Here is a 21,058-nt window from a genome sequence, read left to right on the forward strand (position 1 = left end):
CAGCATTTTTTGCACAGCTTTGAGCAACCTCCTACCCAGGGAGGCTACTGGCGATCACCGGGTGGCTCACGAAAATCAGGCAGGCATCATGTCATACAGTTTTTATTCTTTTTTTTGGTATTACAACTATTTTTACCAGGAGAAAAATAAGCCCCCCCCCAAAAAAAAAAAGAATTCCTTTTAGATATTTACAGTGCAGAAACATCACAGTTAGCATGGCTGATGTATGGACCCGCTCAGACAAGCAACAGCCAAAGGGCCAGATCCTGCACCCGTGTGCTTGAGAGGAATGAACTACTGCAGAAAACAGCCATCCACGTGGATGACAAAGTGGCCCCTCATCAGAAACTCCCCGTCTTCCCCTGACTTGCCAAAAACTTGCAGACAGCGATATGAATATTACAGACCTGATAGCTACCTGCAATTTTTTTTTCCAGTGAACCTCGGGGTTTCTACCATCCTTGCTATGAAATCAGGCTTGTTTTATTGGTTTATATATCGGGAGCAAGGTTTTAACCAAGGATGGCTGAGGAAAGCAGTCGCAGTCCCGTTTCCTCATCCTCCGGCCGCCCGCTGGTCGTAGCATTTCTTTGCGCAGCTCCATGGGGGTTAATTACACAAAGACATCGGTAAAAGCTTTCCATTAAATAAAGAAAAATGAAGGCTGGGCTTCTTTTAACGGCAAAGAAAGCCAACAGGCTGCCCCAGCCGCATTGATTAGACTGGAACATCCTTCTAAGTGTTGAGGTGCATTTGTGGTCCCCCAAATTTTGGGACCCGTGGGAATTTTGCTGTTGACTTCATATGAGCGGGAGATGAACTCCCGGTCACAGAGCTTTAATTTTCCCTGAAGAATTGCCGCTCTTTATTCATTATTATTGTACAGCCTGAGTCAACTAATTGCATGGCTTGTTCCAGCCCTATTGACTGGTGATTTTTCACTTTCTACCCATTAAAAACAGAAGGTGCTCCTGGAGGAAGGGGTTGATACTCAGGACAAAACAAGAGACCCGGGTTTATTTTTGCCTCACGGAGGTAATACGTGGAGCAGGGCACGGTCTTCCCATCTCCCCCGCCGTCATTGGTGTTGCCTGCAGCAGAGGAGCAGAGAGAGCCCGAAAGGGCAGGAGGCACGGCATCGTACCATGCCCACATGCTGCTGGCGCCTCTGTCCTTTGCCCATGGGGCAATTCAGGGATCCTACAGGAGAGGGAAGAAAATCCCGTGGGAGCGTTCACCCGTGGGCAGCCCAAAGCCCGGCCGAGGCTGGCATCCCTCCCTGCCAACCCCCACGTCCCCACCGCCTGCCCTGTGATGCCTCTGCTCCACACTACGAGTGTCCGATAAGCTTGTGCCATTTTATTGGAGATACCAGAGCTGATTAAATGCTCTCTGGGACCCCGTGGAGCTGGAGCTCAGCTCCTGGCTCCATCCCATCCTCCCCGATGGGTCGGGCTGGCTGAGACAGCCACAAGGGGTAAAGCAGATGTGGGGAGCCATGCACCACCTTGGGGTGACACTGATCCCAACGAAGGATCTGTCCCCACCTAACGAGGCAATGCAAATGCTGTCCAGGAGCTTCGCCTGCTTGCTGCACTCCCCCAGCAATCCCTTACCTCCTTGCCTCTGTGCCCCAGGAGCAGCGGCAGCCGCCCTCAGTACACACAGGGTTTGGCAGAGCCCCTCTCCTTCTTGTTCATAGGCTCGGTGTCCGAATCCGGTGAGCTGGTGATGTACCTGTACTTGCTGGTGGATGATCTCTGAGAGGACAGGAGCCCATCAGACCTTCCCGAAGGGGCAAGGTGGTGAAGCGAGGGCTGGGTCCCCTTATTGCAACGAAAAGGCCAGGCACAGCAGGCAGCAGAGGGTTTAAAGCGTGGTATTACACCCGGCTTTGCCCAGGGAGGGAATGGAGGCACAGCAGGACCAGGGACCCCTTCCTCACCCTCAACCTCCCCTTCCCTACAGGAAAACGGGGACAGTGGGACCGGGAGGGGTGCACAGGAGCTTTGCTGTCTTCCAATGCAAACTCAAAGATACTGCCCACAATGCTCAACCCCAATAAAATCAAAAACTGGAGATATCTGATTCCAGCCCTGGAGGTGGGGTGGGTGTTGCAGGACCCCTCGTCACCCCTGGCCATCCCTAAGTGTCACCCTAGCACCTTTCCCGCCCATCTTTGCACCCTCAAGCCCGTACAGTTACCTTGACAGGAGCGAACTCTTGCTGGATCAGCTTCTTGAACTCACTTCTACTGAACGGCTCAGATTTCTTCCCCTTCCTGGCATTGCCCTGGTAACTCTCCATCATGTCAGTGATGGCTTTAATGAGCCTCGACATGTCTCCAGTCCCGGAAAGGAGCAAAACCTGAGGACATAGAAAGGTGGGCTCTGCCCACAAGAAAGCCCCCGTCTTCCCTTCCAGTAATTCAAAACATATTCAGTCCACTTTCAACCTTCCTAAAGTTCTTTGCCAGAGGTGAAAAGAAACCTCCCTTTGCTGGATGCTGAAAGCCGGGCTGCCCACCGCCCCGGCTGCTCTCAGGACTTTCACCTCAATTCACTTCTCCACTTTCCCACTCCCTGCTGAAATTAAAAGGACCAAGTTCCCTGTAGCCATCTCAGGCACTTGTCGGGTTGGATGAATCAGCTCTTGCAGCCGGGGGAAGCACCGTGCCTGCACGCCCGCTGCGCTCGGGGCTGGGCAGAGGGAGTCCCGGCAGCTAATCCTGTGCTTGTGTCTTTAGTCCCCGCTGCCCCGAGCCCTGCTGGGAAGGACCGGTTGCAAAATAACCCTTGGAAACATAAAAGCTCATTTCAAGTACAAAAAAAAGAAACGGCGGAGACTCACCCTGCTCACCTGCATCAACCAGCCGACGGGCGCGGATGGGACTGGTGGGCGCAGCGATGTGCAAGCTCCTTGCGGGGAGTGGGTGGAGGCTGAGGATTTCTTCTGGTCAGTCCTGTTCTCCGGCTGCCTCTCCGCATTGCTGCGCTTCCCAAGGAGCCTCCCACCTTACCCTTCCCCGGGGAGGATGTTTACCAGCAAACCTGGGAAAGCCGAATCTAGGTCAGCACCCAGCTCTGCTCTCCGCAGGCATCGCTCAGGACCCGAGCAGGGAGCGCAGGGGTTGCACAGGGGTTTGCAGTGGGGTTTGCAGTGGGGTTTGCACAGGGGGTTGCAGAGGGGTTTGCAGTGGAGACATCTCCTTGCATCAAAAAAAGGAAAAAAAAAGTTCACCAGAAGTTCTCTTCATACATGGAAGTTTGCATTGGGCTTCTCCCAAAAGGGTTTGGTTTGTTTTTTTTTTCTTTACAGCCAAGGTGATTTGTGAGTTTGTGGGACGTTGCAATGCTGAAGCTTAGAAAATGTCAGAGGCAAAATAACTTCCTGCAGAAAAGGTGGCTTTAAGCTTATTTTCGAGGTTGCCACTGGGCCCAAGCTGCATTCACGTTTGGCCAGCTTGGACGATGGCAGCAGAGCCACGGTTTCTTCAGCACGAAGGGAGGAGGAGCACTGAACTGGTTTTCAAGCAGGGCACCCAAGAGTGACAGCAGTGTGGGTGACACCAGTGCTGGGTGGCCGTGGCCAACGGGGTTATGAGCTCCCTCCTGTGGGAAGGTCACCTACTACACGTCCCGATGGGACAGGGACAACCACCACCCGTCCTGGCAGTGTGACCTCCATGCCAGGCTGCATTTCAGCCCCGATGGAGCAAACTGAGCCGAGCCGTGATGGAGCAAACCGAGCCGTGCACGGGGCCAGGCTGCATTTCAGCCCCGATGGAGCAAACCGAGCCGAGCACGGGGCCAGGCTGCATTTCGGCCCCGATGGAGCAAACCGAGCCGAGCACGGGGCCAGGCTGCATTTCGGCCCTGATGGAGCAACCCAAGCCATGCACGGGGCCAGGCTGCCCCATGGCTCCCGGGGAAAGAACAAGGCGCAGGGGCTGTGGGGCTGCTGCAAGGGCAGGACACCTGGATCTCGTCCGATTCTCTGTGTGGTCTCAGAGAAGTCAATGACCCCAGGTTTGCTCACCTGGAAAGGGGGTGTAACAAGCACTCCCTGCTAGGAAGGGTGTGCCAGCTTTCATTAAGGGCTCAGGCACCGTCCCAAGATTGCCAGATAGGGTACGAAGCCAGATGAGATCACGCTCTGCATCAATCTTCCCAGGAGGCGTTTGCAGGGCCGGGTTCGTGGCAGCGTTTTTGGGAGAGGAGGGGTTGCTGGAGCCAACCTGTGCCGCCCACGTGTCGCTGCTGACACCGCCAGCGCAGCATAAGACATCTCTGCAATTAAGTGGGTTGTAAATGAGATGCAGACCATGGTCTGGAGCTAAATTTTACCCTGGCACAGTGAGGCAGGAGGCAGCAAGTCACTGCAGGCCCCTTGCAGCCAGGGCTGCCCGGCACACGGATGCTTTCAGTGGAAGCTGGATCAGCCCAGGGGCTGCTCTCACAGTTTATGGTCCTTGGGAGCTGGAGCTTTCGGGAGACCCCCAGCCCTGGGGGACTCACTTCAGGGCTATATTTGGGATGGCCGGGCAAGTGGGCATGGACAGCAGCACAATTTACCCCGCAACCTTTTGGGGTACAGCCTTGCCAGGTTGCTTAGCACAAACCCCAAAGAGATGGACATCCCCATGACATCTCTCCCATGAGCCAGAGTGCCTGCTGCTCGCGGCCATGCCCTCAATGAAGACGCAGCCAAAGGAGTGTTTTCTCATGGGCTGGAGCCATTCCGATGGCCAAGTGCTCTTGGTTTAAGGCTTTGTGTTGGCAGGTCACTCCCTCTGTATGAACGGTCTTGGAAGAGCATCGGTCTGCCATGGGAACAGTGCATGTCCAGGTGCGGGAAGGACCCCGGGACCAGGGATGCCAGGGGGTGGGCCAGGCATGATGGCAGTATGGAAGCCACCATGCCAGGCAGGAAGCGCTTGCGGAGGAGGATGGGAGGGCAACGCATGGCAATGGCACCTACAACCGCCGTACTCCTCCCTCCACCACTGCCGCCCCAATTAGCACATGTCCGCCTGGGGAATGAGGGGAATTAGGAGGAAAATTGCTCTGAATCACGCTGAGCCAGTCCCTTCCGCTGGCTGCTCCCTCCCAGCCTGCTGCCACCACGGTGCCATCCTGCGGCCACATGTCCCCATCCGCAGCAGCGTCAGGCTGGCGTTGCTGGGCTCTGGGCACCGGTTTGCCCATGACGGGGGTTCAGCTCCTGGCCACAGCCCTCACCGGCACCCCAGGACCAACCAGTTTTACCCCACTATGGCTCATCCCTATCGGCGTGTCTAGACTGATAATGAACGCGACGCACACGGTGCATCAAAGTCCCCAATTGCTACAGCACTGGGCATTGCGCAACCCTTCCCGTGTCAACCGCCGGGCTGCTGACCCTGCATGGAGGGGTCTGGGGGGGGGCTGCAGCAGGTCGAGGAGGTCAACAGGGGGTGGAAGGGGTCCCTGGTGGGCAGGGGGACCAGTTAGGATGGGGATGCTGGGGCTGGGCTGGGTCCCAGCTGGGAGGCACAGTGCAGCCCCAGCTGGATCACATCCCCTCGTTGCAGAGTCCTTCATAAAACCCAGCCCTGGAGGCTTCTGCTTCTTTTCTCCAGCCTGGGAGCTTTGGGAGGGGGTCAGCAGCATGAGGAGCTGGCAGGGCCCCCCCAAGCCTGTTTTGATGGGACAGGACAGGGTGGCAGCTAGGAGAGGTGTGGTCCTTAGGTAGGGCTCAGGCTGAGACCCTCGGCAGGCTGCGAATGTGAGCTGATGGCATCGGGACAAAGCTGCGGGGAGAGGCATGTGGGCTACAACCCCCCCAGGCAGAGAAAGGAGAGGAGGACTCAGCATTTATCTGCATCCAACATTTGCCTGCTCCTTTGAGCTGTACCCCGGAGGAACTGTGGTGCTTCTCCCTTCTCCTGCTCCCCACAGGACACAGGTAAGAGCAGACGTGGTAGCGTCGAGGAAGGAAGAAGTTCTTACTGGCGAAACTGCATGGTGGCTTGAGCAGGGGGGCTATGAGAGAGGAATTTGGGGTGTTTGCAAATGCGTACCTATCCTGATGCTCCTAGCTTAGCCCCAAAATTAAGGTTTTTCTGTTTCTGGCACGCAAATCAGAATAATCCTGCTTATTGCAAGGAGGACTGGTGGTGTAGAAATAGGGGATGTGGTGAACAGGGGGGCATGGGACAGGGCTCTGGCTGGGCCAGGGTGCAGCCCTGGGGAGCAGGGCAGGACTGTGGGGTTGCCCAGGCTGCTCGGGGGCTGGTGGCTGCTGCCCCAGCGGGCTCGGTGGCACATGCCACCAGGTGGCAGCAGGAACCTGTCGCAGGCTGCCTGGTCCTCGGCTTGCAAAGGTCCAATCCTGCCTTATAACCTGGGGGTGAAGGCAGGTGGGGCTGGGAGCTGCACAGCTCCTGCTTTGCACTGCTGCAGAACGGCTCTTGGGGCAGCAAGGCTGGGGGAACCCAGGTGGATCCCCATCCCCAAACAGTCAGCGTGGCCATGGACAGTGGAGAATCATAGAATCGTCCAGGTTGGAAAAGACCTTTAAGATCATCATGTCCAACTGTTAACCTAGCACTGCCATCCCACCACTAAACCCTGTCCCTAAGCACCTCATCTACCTGTCTTTTAAATACCTCCAGGGATGGGGACTTGACCACCTCCCTGGGCAGCCCATTCCAGAGCCTGACAACCTTTTCTTTGAAGAAATTTTTCCTAATCATTTAGGTTGGAAAAGCCCTTTAAGCTCATCAAGCCCTACTGTTCCCCTAACCCCACCATCCCACCACTAAATCCTGTCCCTCAGCACCGTGTCTGCCTGTCTCTGCCCATCAGCCTGACTGACCACCCCTCTGCAGCATGGGATACTGGGTTGGGGTGTATCCAGCACCTTCTACCTTGCGTTGTTTTGGCGTCTCCTCTGTTCGGGGGCTGTGAGCTCTGTTGGGGCGAAAGGATGTGTATGGATTTGGGGACAGCTCTGCTATTACAGGAGGACCCGGATTGCCTCTGCTTGCTCTCAGCCCTGTGTTGGTGTCCTGGTCCCGTTGTGCTCAGGGTGCGTGGTGGCTCATTCTTCACCACCTCTGGTGTGATGGTCCAACAGCCCCGGCGGGTGACACAACAGGAGTCCCACAAGTTTCAGGGGAGCGTAAAGTCCCTCCATGTTGGCAAATATCCTGTTGCATCAGCCCTGTGAACTTTGAGGCTGGTTCCTGCCTGGATCCTGGGGGAAAGTCCCAGGATCGTTTGTGGGTGCCCCCTGCACCCAGATTTGTGTTCTTGGCCCTTACACAGGGAGACCCCTCTGCTGCAGAGAAGAGAAGGGCTGATCACCCACCAGCAGGGTGCTGAGCTCCTGAAAAGATGATCTGCTTGGGAGACCTGAACCACCCTTGTCCCAAAAGCTGGGTGCCCCTTATGGGCCAGCCCTGGGGATGGCTCGGTGCTTGGGGGTGATGTGCTTCTGCCCTGGCAGGGTGGTGGCAATGAACCAGCTCCACTCTCCCCACTGGCTGTGGGGCTCTTACTTGCTCCAGAGACCCTCAAGTGCTGCAGGATGGGGTGTGTGACCCATGTTGGGGTGCAGAATTTGTTGTTGGGTATAGGATCTGCCTCCAGAGGAGACCCACCACCAAGTGAAGGCTCAGGCAGAGCTGAGTGGACTCTGGTCCCTGCAGCAGATTTTACCTTGTAAGAAGGTGTTTGACCCTTCAGATGTCAAAACTGACTCTGAAGGAAGCTGAAGCAACCTGGCCAGCAGTGATGAAGCAAACTTGTGGCAGTCTTGTGTTAACCAGGGAGCTTGCTTCAGTGCTGCTGGTTTGGGGAAGCTTGTAGCAGGTTCCTTCACAGAGCAGGGCCATTTCAGGGCTTTGACTCACCCTTAGGAAATCACAACTGGTCCTTTTTCCTCCCCTGTCAAAGGCATTTGCAAATCAGTAGCCAGGCTCTAGTGGGCACGGCTGGGAGGCTGCTCAGGCGTTTCCAGCCACCCACTCTGGAAAGCGGCTATTAGTAAGGGACACTCCCTTGGTGCAATCTCGGGATGCTCTGAGCAAGGACTTGGGCTTGTTCCTAGCTCTTGTCCACACAAAACCCAGCAGTCAGACCTAAAACTAAATACATCCAACCCCCAGTTCCCTTCCAGTCCCATGCCAGGGCCCTGCAGTGCAGAAGTGACCTAAAAAGGGTGCTCCTCTGGAAAAGGGCACTCATCCCTCTTTCTTCCTACCACCTTCCTACCACCTAGGCTCTTGCCTACCACCACAGCTCAGTCCTAGGAGATGTACAGAGTGTTTTCAGGCCAAAAAGGACTTTTGTTCTAGCTGGAAATGCAAAGACCTGTCAAATTGTACTGCCTTCCCTGACCTATGGTGCTCATTAGAACATGAGGAGCACCTGCTGCAATGAACCCTGCTCTCCCCAGGCATCCACCTCACCCCTGGGAACCTGCAGCCTGTCTCCAAGGTGGATTTGCCTGGTTTAAACCATTTGCCTGGTGTAAAGCCATGCTGGGAGAGAGCAAGGTACAGGACTTGCCTCGAGGAAAACACAGGCAGACACACAGAAGAGGTTTGACAGCCTCAGGGCAAATCTTTATTTGGCAGCAAAACCATCAGACTTGTAGGAAGGAAAGGAGGGAGGTGGGCAGAGGGATGGAGGGGAGAAAGCCAGGGGCTGTGGGCACTGCATGGGTGCCTTTGGCCAGGGACCACAGCCTGCCTCAGTGGTGGTGTTTGTGCTGGTGTTGCTGCTGCTGCTGCTGCTGGTCCTCGACATCGTGGAGGTGTTTGTGGGTGGCAACGGTCACACGGATGATCAGCAGCATTGCCTCGGAGAAGCTGATCTGCATGTTCTTGTTGATATCGAGGTCCTTCATGATTTCGTCAATGGTGGCCTTGTTTTCCACATGCTGCAAAGGAAGGCACAGGGTGAGGGCAAAGTCCTGTCATTGACAGCTCAAGCCTCCCCCCAGCCTTGCCAGGACCCTCATGGGTGCTGGGTCCCCAATAGCCCGGTGCTGTTGGTGGCTCCACTCTTGTGCCATCATCACCCATCGCTTTGAGTACAGCAATGATTCACCCATGGTGATGAAGCAACTGGAGAGCCACAGGCCAGCATCACAGGCTAGCAAGGCCACTGTGTGGTGTGGAGACCCATGAGGGCAGCAGTGTCATGCCAGCCCCAAACCTCTCCTTTAGTGTGTTGGATTAAGAACACTTTACCTTCTGCTTTAGCAACGCCAGTTACAAAAAACTGGGCTTTTGGGTTGACATTTCTGACATCGTTGTAGATGGCAGAGGAGCTCTCGGGTGATATGATCCTGATTTTTGCAGATAAGGTGATGAGGGTAAATACCTGGGAGCAGGTTCACCCAGACCTGGGTGGGTTTCCTTCATCTGTCTGTACGGAGCATGTTTGGGAAGTGGCAGTTGGATGGGGAGGGTCTGGGCTGAAGGTGTTGGGGTGGGAGAGTAGAGTGGGAAGGGAGGGAATCCAGTCCCTGGGGGTGTTCAGGCAATGGGGCCAGCCCAGCTCCCTCCCTATGTGGGTCATGAGCAATTCCACTCACCTGCAGGTAGTTTGCAAGCTGCTTCTCAATCAGGAGATGCAGCTCCTTCTTGGTCAGGGTATCTCTGTCCCCCTCCTGTCTTGAGTACTGGTGGAAGACATCGATGATGACATCCATGGCCTTCTCCAGCTCAGAGAGCGGTCCCTGGATTTGGGAGGTCTGGAAGAGAAACGATTACCTTGAATAATATCAGGAGCCACAATAGATGGGGAAGTCTGATGTAAACCGGTGGGGCTCCGGTACAGTCACCTGCTTCACACCAGAGAAGGTCGCAGCCTGGCTTTGTTCAGTCATTCTTTTGGGGGGGGTAAATTTGAGCTCTTTGGGTTTACGTTTGCTCTTACCTACAAGCCAAAGGAGGCTGAAGGGGGTTGCAGCCTTTGCCTGCTGCTCTGAGGTGTGCAACTATAGATAACAGCTGAGAGCTGATTTACGGTGCCAAACCCCCCCCCCCCAAAATGCGCCTTCTGTAAGTCAAGCACTGTTGGAGCAAGGCTTCCAAAATAGCTGGCAGTGCTGCAAAAACCTCTGTAGAGGTGCAGAGTGTGAGATCTGATGTCCAGGAGCCCATTTGGTGGTTGGATGGTGCTGTGGGGAGCCTCTGCCAGGAGGAGACCTCTCTCCTTGTGGGTTGTGCTTGGATGAGCCTGAGCGGAGATAGTGATGGTTATCCTCTGCCAACAAGTGATGGCAGCTCACATGGTGAGGAGAGATTCCCCAAGGGTCCTCACACCTCCAACTGGCACCTGGAAAAGAACATGGAGACCTTAAATGCCCAAGTCACCATTGTACTTGCCTTGCTCATCTTGATGAAGTAGTGAGATCCCCTTGGGCTGGAGCGGGACCCGTCCCAAGCACGGCGTCTCTTATAGCCTGGCCATCCGCCTGCGCCACTCCACCGGTTGTGAAATGTCTCTGTTTCATCCAGTTCCAGTCCATCTTCCTGACATACTTGTACATTGCTTAAGGCTCTGGGGTAGTTCCTTAAAAGGGGTCTCTGTGGCTTTTGCCGCAAGGTTGGTGTCGCATGCTCTGGCTGGGTGGCAGGAAGGTGGCCAGGACATGGCCACGTCCCCTTCACCCCTCCACCTGGCTGTTGGGGCTGCAATTCTCCATCAGCTCTTGACAGAAGTCCTCAGCTTCTTTGGTTTCACCTGGCTTAGTCCCCTCTGTAGGGGTGTCTTTGGGGACCCACAGCATCACACCTGCACTTCTCCAACAAGCCAGTGCTACTTGGCCCCGTAGCATCCCCATCCTTGCAGACCTGGTGCACACAAGCACAGCATCCACTCAAAACCATCCATGGTCCCATTGCTTGGCACAGCATGGTCAGGGTTGCCTGTGTGGCATGGGGGTAGAGCTGGTGCTGAGGGCAGCGCCCCAGCACTGGGGGACCATCCCCTGCCTGCAGCAAGCAGTGATTTATGAAGGACGAAGACAGGGTGGATTCCCAACCTGGTGGGGCCCCAAGAACTTAATTTCATCTCCTCAGGGGTAGGTACCCAACCTGCTGGGGCTCCAGGACCTTCATTTCACCTCCTCAGGGGTGGGTACCCAACCTGCTGGGGCTCCAGGACCTTCATTTCACCTCCTCAGGGGTGGGTACCCAACCTGCTGGGGCTCCAGGACCTTCATTTCATCTCCTGAGGTTAGCAACGGCCGGTGCCAAGGGTGGTTTCTCCCCACCCATGTTATGCTCTGTGATTAGGTGTGGCTGAAAGGTGTATTTTTACTTTTTAGGACTGTCCTCGCTTTGTGGCTTTTCTTCTGTTGTTGCAGAGACCCAGTGCAGGCGCTTTGGCTCCGAGCAGCTGGGATCAAGAGCAAAACGAGATTTTCCAGTGCTTCTGCATTAAAATGGGCTGCCTGCTGATTCAGCTGCCTCCTTTGGGGGTTTGTTTAACCTGCCAAACACGACACTGATCTCAGGCACAAAGTGGAGGCCAAAACGGGGCCATGGACAGGCCTGGGGCAAGCTCCAGGAGCTCCCCATGAGCTGACATGGGGCAGCACTGTGCAGGGAGCAGCTTGGGGATGCAGCCCCAGTCCACCCGCGGTGACCACCCAGACCCCTCACTGGTAGGGGTGTATGGCGTTGCACAACAGGGGCGCTTTGATGCATGGAGCTGCTGGCGAAGAGCCAGGGTGTTTCACAACGGGGTGTCAGGGACCATCCGCTCAGTTGCAGAATTTTGCAGCGATTTCAGGCAACTGTACTTCTTGGTCATTTTTCCTGGAGGTAGGGAAGGGCAAAGATGGGTTACAGGGTGTGGGATGGGCCAGGGATTTCCAAAGAGGGGGTGGTGCCCAGACCCTTGGATGTGCCCTCCAGGCAGCAGGGACGAGAACCCAGGTATTTGGTTTTTAAACACCAGCACAGTCACTGAGGTGACCAGGGAGCCTGGGTTTTGCCTCGGACCGCAGAAACGTGTCCTAGCACAACTTTTTGCCTGGTCTCCTTGCTGGGGGAGCTGCCCTGTCCAGCTGTGCCCATAAGCCATGCCGAAGTGGCTGCAGCAAGCTGCAATCCTGGCCCCGTGGCCACCAGGCTTGAGCAAGCATCTACTTGTTGGAGCTGCAGAGGGGAAGGAGTGGGTAGCAAGCATCAGGCAAGCGCCCAAGCAACCTGGTAGCCACAGCAAGTGAAAGATCTAGTTCGAGGTCAAAGATCTGGTTCAAGGTCACCAGGATTGGTTGTGCCCTGAGGACCTGAGCCCTGGTGGGGCACCCGATGCTTGACAACCAATTGCAAAATATTGCAACATCTTTCAAAATGCACACTTACAGGCAAGCGGCTGGCTGGTGCAGGAAGAGGGCATGGCAGGGTTTGTCACTATGTGGTTTGCCGTGTTTCACAGCAGGTTTTAGCCCAGGATCAGAAGAGGACACATGTTCTGGTTGCTAGACGTGGTTTTAACTTGAGGAAGCTGAGGGGCGCGCTCTGAGCCTTGGCTCCTGAGCACCTCTGAGCATCATCAGACCAGCAATGCTCCAGCTGCAACCTGGCATGAGCAGCCCCCAAGGGAGCTGGGGCAGCCTAGAGGTTTTCCCATCCTGGAGCTGAAGGGGAAAGAATTTCCCAGTCCTTTAGCTTGAGCCAAAAAGCACTCACGCATGTCTCCGCCATATCACACAGCTACAAACCCAGACAGGCTTTGCAGGCACAGCCTTGGTCCAGCCCAAAGGGAGCTGAGAGCCAGCTCTGCTGCCCGCCCAGGCATGGCACAACGGCTGCAGGGTGCTCCAGCCTCTCCAAGCCCTCCTGGAGTTCTGGCAGGTCACAGGGCTGGTCCTGGCCATTGCACTTGCCCTTCCTGCCTGTGCTGGTCCATGCAAAGCGTTGCTGTCCCTTGTGCTGGGCAAGCTGCTCGCTTGGTCCCATGAGGTGGTGGTATCCGAGCATTGGGTGAGGAAGAGCCTGGATTACGGTGGACTTAGAACCCAGAAATGGTTTGTCAGTGCTGCAAGACATATCCCAGGTGGCTCAGCCAAGGAAAGGATCCTTGTGTCCTGCTGGAGCCCATCAGGGTTTCGGTGAGAATGTTTTTACTGGTGGAAAACTCTGAGATGGAAACCATCCGGGTGTTTCATCTTGGCTGGGTAGCGAGTGATTCAGCAGGGCTGGGAGGGAGCACTCCAGGTGACTTGTCTGTGTGGGGAAATGCTGAAATTTGAGTTTTCATTGGGCTTTAGGGACAAAATGTAAAATCTCGGTTTCCCACAGGCTAGAGCCTACATATACAGACAGTAACTTCTGTGTATACTTATTTTCCAAAGAGCACCCTGGCTTGTTCTTGTGGTAAAGGCTGTGTTCTGTTGTGAACTGCTGTTGTCACGGCTATTAATGCATTTTTCCTGCTCACGGGTGATTCTGCGTCCAGGGGCTGCACTTGGCATGGCCAAGGGGAAAGGGCTTGGATGAGGATGGGCAAAACAGGAGGAGCTTCTCCAAGCTAGGCTGGCTCTGCTCTTCCCAGCCTAGGTGGAAAACTTCCTCTGCCAGGACAAAACCCCCTCTAATACAACTTCTATATGTTGTAGCTGATGGTTAAAACCCTTGCAGAGCTCAGGCAGTGTCTTGCACTGGTCTGCTGGTCACTGATACCCTCCCAGCCCATCAGTCCAGCCCTCCCAGCTTGGACCAGCTACAGAGCAATACAGCTCTTGCCCGTTCACATCTGGATCATAAACCTCTACCTTTATGGGGTTTTGGGGTGCCTCATTTTGGCAAGCCTTTACCCCATGGTTCCCGCAGGACCACGCATTTGCTGCAGCCCACCCTCCCCAACCACGAGATGGATGCAGAAGGGAGTGCTGCGACAGGAAAGACTCAGTGAACTTCAAGTGATGCTTTATTGTCTCACAAGCATGAGTGATCCAAGCAGAGCAAAAGCAGACAGCCCAATTCCTATCAGCAACCGGCTATGAGTTTTTCACGGGCTGCGCGTTGAGACTCAGTCCTCGTCTGGTCCGCAGCGCTTATGGCCGTGGCTGATGCGATGGGCATCATCAGTCAGCTTGGCCAAGACTATGCTGAACTCCTCAAAAGACAGTTCTCTGTCGCCATTTAGGTCTGTCTCTTCAAAGAGGTCTCGCAGGTAGTTGCTGTTGTTCCTGTTCTGAAATCGGGGGACAGGATGTGTTAGGATGTCCCCTCCCTGGACTGTGCACCCACTGGTAGAAACCGAGCCAGCTTTATTCTCACATGCCCTGGGAAGTGTTCAGAAGCTGCAGGATCATTGTGACCTTCTCCCACCTTGCAGTTACCCCCTTGTTAAAACCCCAGATGGACAGGCTCTTGTCCCAAGCCCCTTTGGCTGCTCCGTACCCCTGCAGTGGCAGGAGGGATGAGCACAGGTGGCCCCACAGTACGGGGACAAGCTGGGTCTGATGACAGAAACCCACTCTGTGGACCACAGCCATGGTGGGGACTGCACCCCATGCCCACAGGAGCATCCCTGGAAGCAACCTCAGCCTCATCCTCCCCACAACCCCAGAGGAGACCATCCCTCCAGGGAGCACAACACAGCTCCTGTGGCACTCACGCAAACTTGCAGGAACTCTTTTGCCTGCTCATTCATCAGCTTCTTGAAGTCCTTGAAGCTTAGGAGGTCCATCTTGCCCTCCTGGCTGCTGTATCTGTGATATTCATCCACAATGGTTTTCAGGGCATTCTCCAGGGTGCAGTTTCCAGGTAAATCCTGAGTGCATCTGGTCTGGGTGCTTGCAGACATGGCTGAGAGCTCTTCAGAAACTGTGTGGAGAAACCTCAAAGCCATGAGATGCATCAAAACTCAGGCAGCCCACACCATGCTCTTGGCCCCCACCCCAGGCATCCCAAGGTGTGTAGCAGCAGACCTGCACTGGGAGCCCAGTCTGGTTGGGGCTGAGCAAGCCAGCAGCACCCAGCGTGCCCCGGGGGTATCAGTGGCTCCTTGGCGCTGAGCGGGTAATAAGTGCTTTTAGGAATATTGTTGTTTTACAACATCGCCCAACCGCCTCTCGTTTTAGCTTCACCCAAGAAGCGGCTTGCTCTTACTGACCTGGAGGCATTTGTCAGGCAAATTAGGCAAACCTGTCCGGCTGTAGTCGCGTATCTGTGCTGTGCCATGCCAGCACAGATGACTTTAAGGTAGGGAGCACCGTTCAAGTACGGGCTCCATTGCAGTCTCTGCCTGACCTCCTCCTCCTCCTCTTTCCATGAGCCTCCCTCTCCTCTTTGGACTGCAAACCCTTTTCACCGCAGACACTGAGCACAGCAGCCCTGCTCTCTGATGGGTACCACCCCCCAAAGGGCTCTCGCCTTGCCAGCAGGAACAATTACACCCCCACTAAAGATGGCACAGAAATGCCATTAACTTGTCTTGTTGTAGCCAAAACCAGGCTCCTGCCCTGGCCCAAGTAGAAAGCATCACCCTGGAATAAAACAGGCACGGCACGAAGAGATGACCCAGACCGCTTCCCCCTCACCGTATTATACAGGAGCCATTGCAGCGTTACTTACCCTGGTCTCCAAGAAGGGTTTGCAGAGGATGGGTCTGTTGTGGTGATCCCAGAGCCCAGGTAGCCCTTTTATACACCTCCGAGGTCCTCTTTCATCAGAGATGCTGCCACACCTGCTGCAAGCAACAGCTTGAGTGAGCATTTCCCGTACCTGGAAATTGCAAGGTGGGAACATCTGAACCCCTCCCCACCTCATACCGCTGCGTGTAGTTCCTGGTTGCACCCACCAGCCTTTGGAAATGTTGTCTTTCTACCCCACCGTCACCTCTGACAGGGCTGAGCTGCTCATCTGTGGGGCAAAGAATGGGGAAAAGCACTGGATGTACCGTACCATCCCACCAGGAGCCAAAAGGGCAAGCCAGCCTTGGCAGAACTTGGCAAAACTTTGCAAGTTTTGCAACGTGCTGCAAATTCTGCGCGTTCTCATGCCGGCGTAGAAGGAAGATGGGCTGTTTGAGTGAGATGTGGGTAACTCTGTCCCTTGGTTGCTTTCAATGTGACCTCCCTGTTTTCTGCGATACCAACCGGTTGAACACTAGCAAAGACGGAGGCAGCAGCCGCCTCTTAATTGTGTTCCAGAGTATTTTCCATTGCTTTCTATTTCCACATCCCTTGTACCAGACCTTTCCTATTGCTCCAGAAGCTCGGTGGAGGAAACTCCTCATCACACAAGAAGAAAGTCTGAGGTCGGGGTCTTTACTAGCATTAACTAGCAAGGGTGGCGCAGAGGTGACAGTTGCAAAACACATCTTTGCGGTAGCAGAACAGGTATGAGAAGAATGAAGAGGCTATAAAAAGATGTAAAAATAAGACGATAGATTCCGGGAGGTGGGGAGGAACAGAAAAACAAAAGGGTAACCATTCCTGTCTGAGGATGCTTCTTGCACATCCCTGGGGCGGTATCAAGAACTGTTGCATGAGTTTTATTCTCGTATCCCTGACTCACTTTTATTGCTTTTTTTTGGTTGTTTTCCTGCTCTACTCATCAGGGACTGTTGGCAGTTTGGAGTTGCATCCTCATTGCCCAGCTGGCCTTGCAAAGCATCAGCCAAGGCTGGTTTTTGCCCTGTGCAATCGTGTAGTCCCCCTGCAGACAGACCCGTGGGCTCTGAATTCCCATTTTTCCCAGCTGCATTCCCCAAAACCAGCAGGGGAGATGGCTCACAATGCCCAGCCCCACAAAGGGAGCGATGCCCAAGTGATACCCAGGTGGCCTGGCAGGACAGTAAATAACATCCGCTTCTGGGGGACAAGGGCTGCTCCCCAATGGCAAAATTATGGAGCCAGAGAGTGATCACCTGTGTCATTGGGTGGAAATAACCACGCAATAGCCCCATGCTGACTTCCACGGCTTGGTTTCACATGGGACGGGCTTCTGATTTTAGCTGATGTTGGAAATGTCGGAGCCTCCTGAGCCTGAGGGTTTCCCACTCAGTGCACAGTCACTGGCAGGCACAGGAGCATTTTTCTGCTCATGTGTCTGCTCCCTAGGAGTCCGCGGTGGCTTGTAAATGTGCTGTGATGTGGGGGGCTGTTGCCCCATGCTAACAAAAGTATCCAACTTTATTGTTCAGAGTTAATACCAGCTCTCCGGAGCCCCTGGGCCTCGTTCTTTGCTGTGTCAGGGCTTGCAGGACAAGCGCTGGTTGCTTTGAGGGTTGCAGAAGCATCGCACGCACCCCCGGGGTGCTGCACCCCCAGCCTCAGAGCTGGCTCTTGGCAGCCACCTGGGAAAGCTGTACTTCACCCCGGCACATCCTGGAGCTGGTGCAAAGAGGGGCTGGGAGAACCAGGGCTGAGGATGCTCTTGCCCCTACCCAGGAAGCTCCCCGGTGCGATGGGGTGCTACGCATCCCACTGTCTGCTGAGGCGAAGGGTGCTAGGGCCAACCACCCCATGCAGGGAACCCACTGAGCCTGGGGAAGGGTGCTGGGGCCTGATGTGTTTCCAGATGGGGAGCCAACGCAGCCTGTGCTGCTCAGCTGGGACCCAGCAGCCCCGTTGCCTGGGCTCCCTGGTCTGCAGGGAATGGGGTCCCCCCGTGCCACCTTCCCTTTCCCAGTGCTTCTCCACTTCAATCTACATTTAACCACCCTCCCATCACAGGCTGGGTGCATAGTGCATCCTCCCTGGAGGCAACACGACACATACTGCAGACAAATTTGGTGCTTGAAGAAAGAAATTTTATTTCGGTGCCATAGGCAGAAGCAGATGACAAAGCTTTGGTCACAGGTTTGTCTGTGTCCGTAGGCAAATGGAAGGGATTGTGCTGCTGGAAGAGTACAGTCCCATGGGCGCAGTCACCCTGGGAACCCCTTCACTTGCCATGGTCGTGGCCATGGTCGTGGCCATGGTCATGGCCATGGTCATGACCAGCACCTTGATGCTCATCAAGGATTCCGATATGCTGATGGGACTTATTGTGGGCGTCAATGTATATAAGAATCAACGTAGTTAGGAACTCTGTGAACTTCAGGCGACCATCGCAGTTGCGGTCTGCTCTGATGAAGAGCTTGTTGATGTAGTCATCAAAGGTCATGTTAGGCTGTAGCAGGACAAACATGAAAAAGAGTCAGCCTGAAGCACAGTGGGGTTCAGGGCCACCCTGCCGCCCCACAGCAATGGCACACTGCTTTCCCAGCAAGGATTTCACGGTTTCAGGAAAATCCTAGAAAAGCCCTTCCTCCCCTTTGGGAGGCTCCCAGCCACCTGCATGCCCCAAGGAGGCCACCACTCCTGCAGTGTTAGGAGAGCTGGGCCACGCTCAGCTCTTACCGGTTTGGTGTCATAGAGGAAGGGCTGGGCAGTCTCCTTCAGCAGCAATGAGAACTCGCGCCTGCTCAGGTAGTCATCTATTGGCCACCTTACAGCATACTGGTGGTAGATACCAACGACGCACTCCAAGGCGAGCTCCAGGCATGATTTCATCTTGCTAGGAAGGGACAGGCAGCAAAACATTAAACCCCACCGGAGGAGGAGTGCCCTCTCCTCTGGGAGCCCCAGCCGGGCTCTGGCCGCCCAGTGGGGTTGGGCTCATCCCAGTGGCCCCTCCAGCAGCACAAAACCTGAAGCCACCATTTGGCAAGGACCTACTTACCTACAAGGAGTGCTGGGGCTGACTTCTGGAGATGGCGGTGCACGGGAGGAGAGGAGCGGGCAGAAGTAGTGAGGAGCGGTGGAGGTGAGGGATCTTTTATACCCTCCCTGAGCTACAATCCGTGACACCCTCCTGTTTCCTTCGGGGCAATAACCCCAGGAATTGTGCAAGGCTACGCAGCACGCCCAGGCGGCAGTTTCTCGCCCGGCTCCAGGAACTAGCTGCTCCCACTGTTAATGAGGGAGGGGACGCACCAAACTCGTTAAGGCAAAACAAGGAATCACTAAAAGAGACTTTGCAGCAAGCCAGCATCACGGGTCAGGGATGTCACAGGGGCTTTCTCAGGAGCCAGCACCTTCCTGCAGAGTTCGGGGTCTTTGCGGAGATGATGGAAGAGGGGTTTTTCCGGAACATGCAAAAGGGGTTGGGTGAGGGTCTCCAATGGGATGATGCTGGGTTTTCCCAATGGGTGATGTGGTTCGTCGCTCCTGTACCTGCCCTGACGCTGTTGAATTTGGCCAGAGGTGTGGTGTCTGCTGGTGGCCAACGCATCCCAACCCCCGTCACCTCTCCAAAGTCATGAGCAGCGTTCATCCTAAATCATTTCTTAAGAGCTAGCCAGGGAGCCAAGACCGATGTTACAAATCCGGGCATGCCAGCATGCCAGAAACCTGCCAGCCAGTCTTAGGAGGTGGCATTTCCCAGCAGCTGTAATTGCTGCCTGATGACAACCCAGAGCATGGGCAGTTGCTGACTATTTCCAGTGTTGGGGGGATGCTGCTGCATGCGGGAAGACCCCATGTTGTCCCCGTGCCTGGCACGGGCTGCTAAACCCTGTGTGTGTTGGGGGAGAATGGTCTGGGGGGCTGGTGAGGAGCCTGTGCCCCAAGATGCCCAAGTCCTTCACCCCAAGTCTGTGCTTGGTGGGACCGGCACAGCAAAAAGTCCGTAAAAGGCTTTTAGGGGATGGGAAGGTACAGTTGGGCTGGATGATCTTGTCTTTTCCAGCCAAATGTTTCTGTGAAGGACAGCGGTGATGAAACGTCTCCCCATCAGCCTCCCAATCCAGGAGCACAAGGAACTGGGCCAGGAAAAAAACCCTAAATTGCAAAAGAGTGAAACAAAGGGACAGGTTGTATGATGGAAGGAGCTGGGTGCGTCCTTCCCGGAAGGGCAGCCACGCAGGGCTGATCAGCGGGGCACGGGTGCAGCGTTGGTGAGACGTGATGGGGCATGCGTGGGGAGGTGTGAAGGGATGTGCCTGCGCCACGTGGGGCGGTGGGAGGAGACCCGCGTGCACCGTGGGGCAGGCGAGAAGGGGCAGGCGTGCACGGTGGGTCCTGGTGGAAGCCGCATGCCCACATGCCAGGAGCTCCTGGCACATGCCCCGCCTTGGGGCCCGTCTGCCCGGCCGGTGCGGCCCTGAGGGCAGGGTGGCGGTGGGGTGTGGATGGATGCTGGGATGCCTGTGAGCAGCATCACACCAGCTTCAAATATTCACAGATCAGGCATAAAAAGGGCCAAGGGCTTGTGGGGGGGTCCCTTTCACCTGCCTCTAGGGTGCAAGTGGGGTGCAGCCACGTTCTCAGGTGTTTCACTGAGCCGGGAGGGATGGATACTGGGGGTTTTTCCCTAATATTGATGCTCGGGTGAGCGCTGGATCCCAGAAGCTGGGGTTTGTGGAATAACCCCTGTGCTCTCCATTTGGGGGAGCAGGGGGATGAGCTTCAGCCTGTCTCCTGGCAAACCAGGCCTTGCAAAACCAGGGGTGCGGTGTCTGGGTAGGAGTCCTGGGCAGAAGGACGGGCAGAGCATCACCAGCACCCAACAGGATCCGTCCGAGCACTGGGTGCAGCCCTTCGCCAAGTCCCTCCCACTCACCCCCAGCCAGAGTAAAAAACCAGTGCCCTCCATGAGGTTTTAATGTATTTAAGGTTCAAGAACGACCAGAAACACAGCAACAAAACTTTACAATAGGAAATGACAAAAACAACTTCCTTACAAAAGGACCCCAAAAGGCCCCTGGGGCCCCTCACCCCGCCAGCTACCCCAGCTCTACGTTGTGCGTCACCGTAGATCACGGCCAGGGCCCCCGGGAAGGTGATGAATTCCTGGAAATTCACTTCCTCACCTTCGTTATGGTCCAGGTTATGGTCCTCGTTATGGTCCAGGTCCAGCCCACGCCACGACTGCGGGGCAGCGCGGGGATGGAGGGGAGCTCAGCGAGCAGCCGGAGCTGGGGCAGCCTTGGGGCAGGGAGCAGGCAGCACCTGGGGCATCGCTCCCTCCCCTCCATGGGGCATCGCTCCCTCTCCTCCATGGGGCATCGCTCCCTCTCCTCCATGGAGCATCGCTCCCTCTCCTCCATGG

The 21,058-nt window shown here is 55.4% G+C and overlaps 3 protein-coding genes across 4 annotated transcripts in view; all 3 read right to left on the minus strand.

Annotated features, from left to right (window-relative positions):
- Positions 1 to 8,585: 8,585 nt before the first annotated feature.
- LOC104122922 (protein MRP-126) lies at positions 8,586 to 10,487 on the minus strand. The gene is made up of 3 exons (XM_035890726.1): positions 10,385 to 10,487; positions 9,589 to 9,747; positions 8,586 to 8,928 (listed from the first exon to the last, which is right to left on the minus strand). The coding sequence occupies exons 1-3, from the start codon at positions 10,391 to 10,393 to the stop codon at positions 8,740 to 8,742; spliced, it is 357 nt and encodes a 118-aa protein (XP_035746619.1). The 5' UTR covers positions 10,394 to 10,487; the 3' UTR covers positions 8,586 to 8,739.
- A 3,555-nt stretch (positions 10,488 to 14,042) lies between these two features.
- S100A7 (S100 calcium binding protein A7) lies at positions 14,043 to 15,614 on the minus strand. Its single transcript, XM_035890712.1, has 3 exons — positions 15,593 to 15,614; positions 14,634 to 14,842; positions 14,043 to 14,207 (listed from the first exon to the last, which is right to left on the minus strand). Exons 2-3 carry the CDS (start codon positions 14,820 to 14,822, stop codon positions 14,043 to 14,045), a joined length of 354 nt encoding a protein of 117 aa, XP_035746605.1. The 5' UTR covers positions 14,823 to 14,842; positions 15,593 to 15,614.
- A 2,151-nt stretch (positions 15,615 to 17,765) lies between these two features.
- Positions 17,766 to 21,058, minus strand: part of LOC118451910 — a 4,017-nt gene continuing 724 nt past the window's right edge. Inside the window, exons 1-5 of one of the 2 annotated variants that reach the window (XM_035890700.1) lie at positions 20,820 to 21,045; positions 19,044 to 19,193; positions 18,689 to 18,918; positions 18,367 to 18,523; positions 17,766 to 18,136 (exon numbers count right to left, since the gene is read on the minus strand). In XM_035890700.1, coding sequence (XP_035746593.1) covers positions 17,909 to 18,136; positions 18,367 to 18,523; positions 18,689 to 18,918; positions 19,044 to 19,193; positions 20,820 to 21,032 — 978 coding nt within the window. In that variant the 5' untranslated portion in view covers positions 21,033 to 21,045 and the 3' untranslated portion in view covers positions 17,766 to 17,908. Of the gene's footprint in view, positions 18,137 to 18,366; positions 18,524 to 18,688; positions 18,919 to 19,043; positions 19,194 to 20,819; positions 21,046 to 21,058 lie in introns of those variants that run through there. The other variant, XM_035890704.1, reaches the window with a different exon arrangement.

This window comes from Egretta garzetta, unplaced genomic scaffold (genome assembly GCF_000687185.1).
Source record: "Egretta garzetta isolate BGI_Z169 unplaced genomic scaffold, ASM68718v1 scaffold350, whole genome shotgun sequence".
Taxonomy (NCBI): domain Eukaryota; kingdom Metazoa; phylum Chordata; class Aves; order Pelecaniformes; family Ardeidae; genus Egretta; species Egretta garzetta.

What these genes read in the sequence shown, in the direction of transcription:
- S100A7 (XM_035890712.1), bottom strand. Translation starts at nt 14,822, where the DNA reads ATGTCTGCAAGCACCCAGACCAGATGCACTCAGGATTTACCTGGAAAC. An exon ending in AAGAGTTCCTGCAAGTTTGC is followed by an intron (nt 14,208 to 14,633) that starts GTGAGTGCCACA and finishes CCCCGATTTCAG; the next exon opens with AACAGGAACAACAGCAACTA.
- LOC104122922 (XM_035890726.1), bottom strand. An exon ending in AGCTTGCAAACTACCTGCAG is followed by an intron (nt 8,929 to 9,588) that starts GTGAGTGGAATT and finishes CTTCCTTTGCAG; the next exon opens with CATGTGGAAAACAAGGCCAC.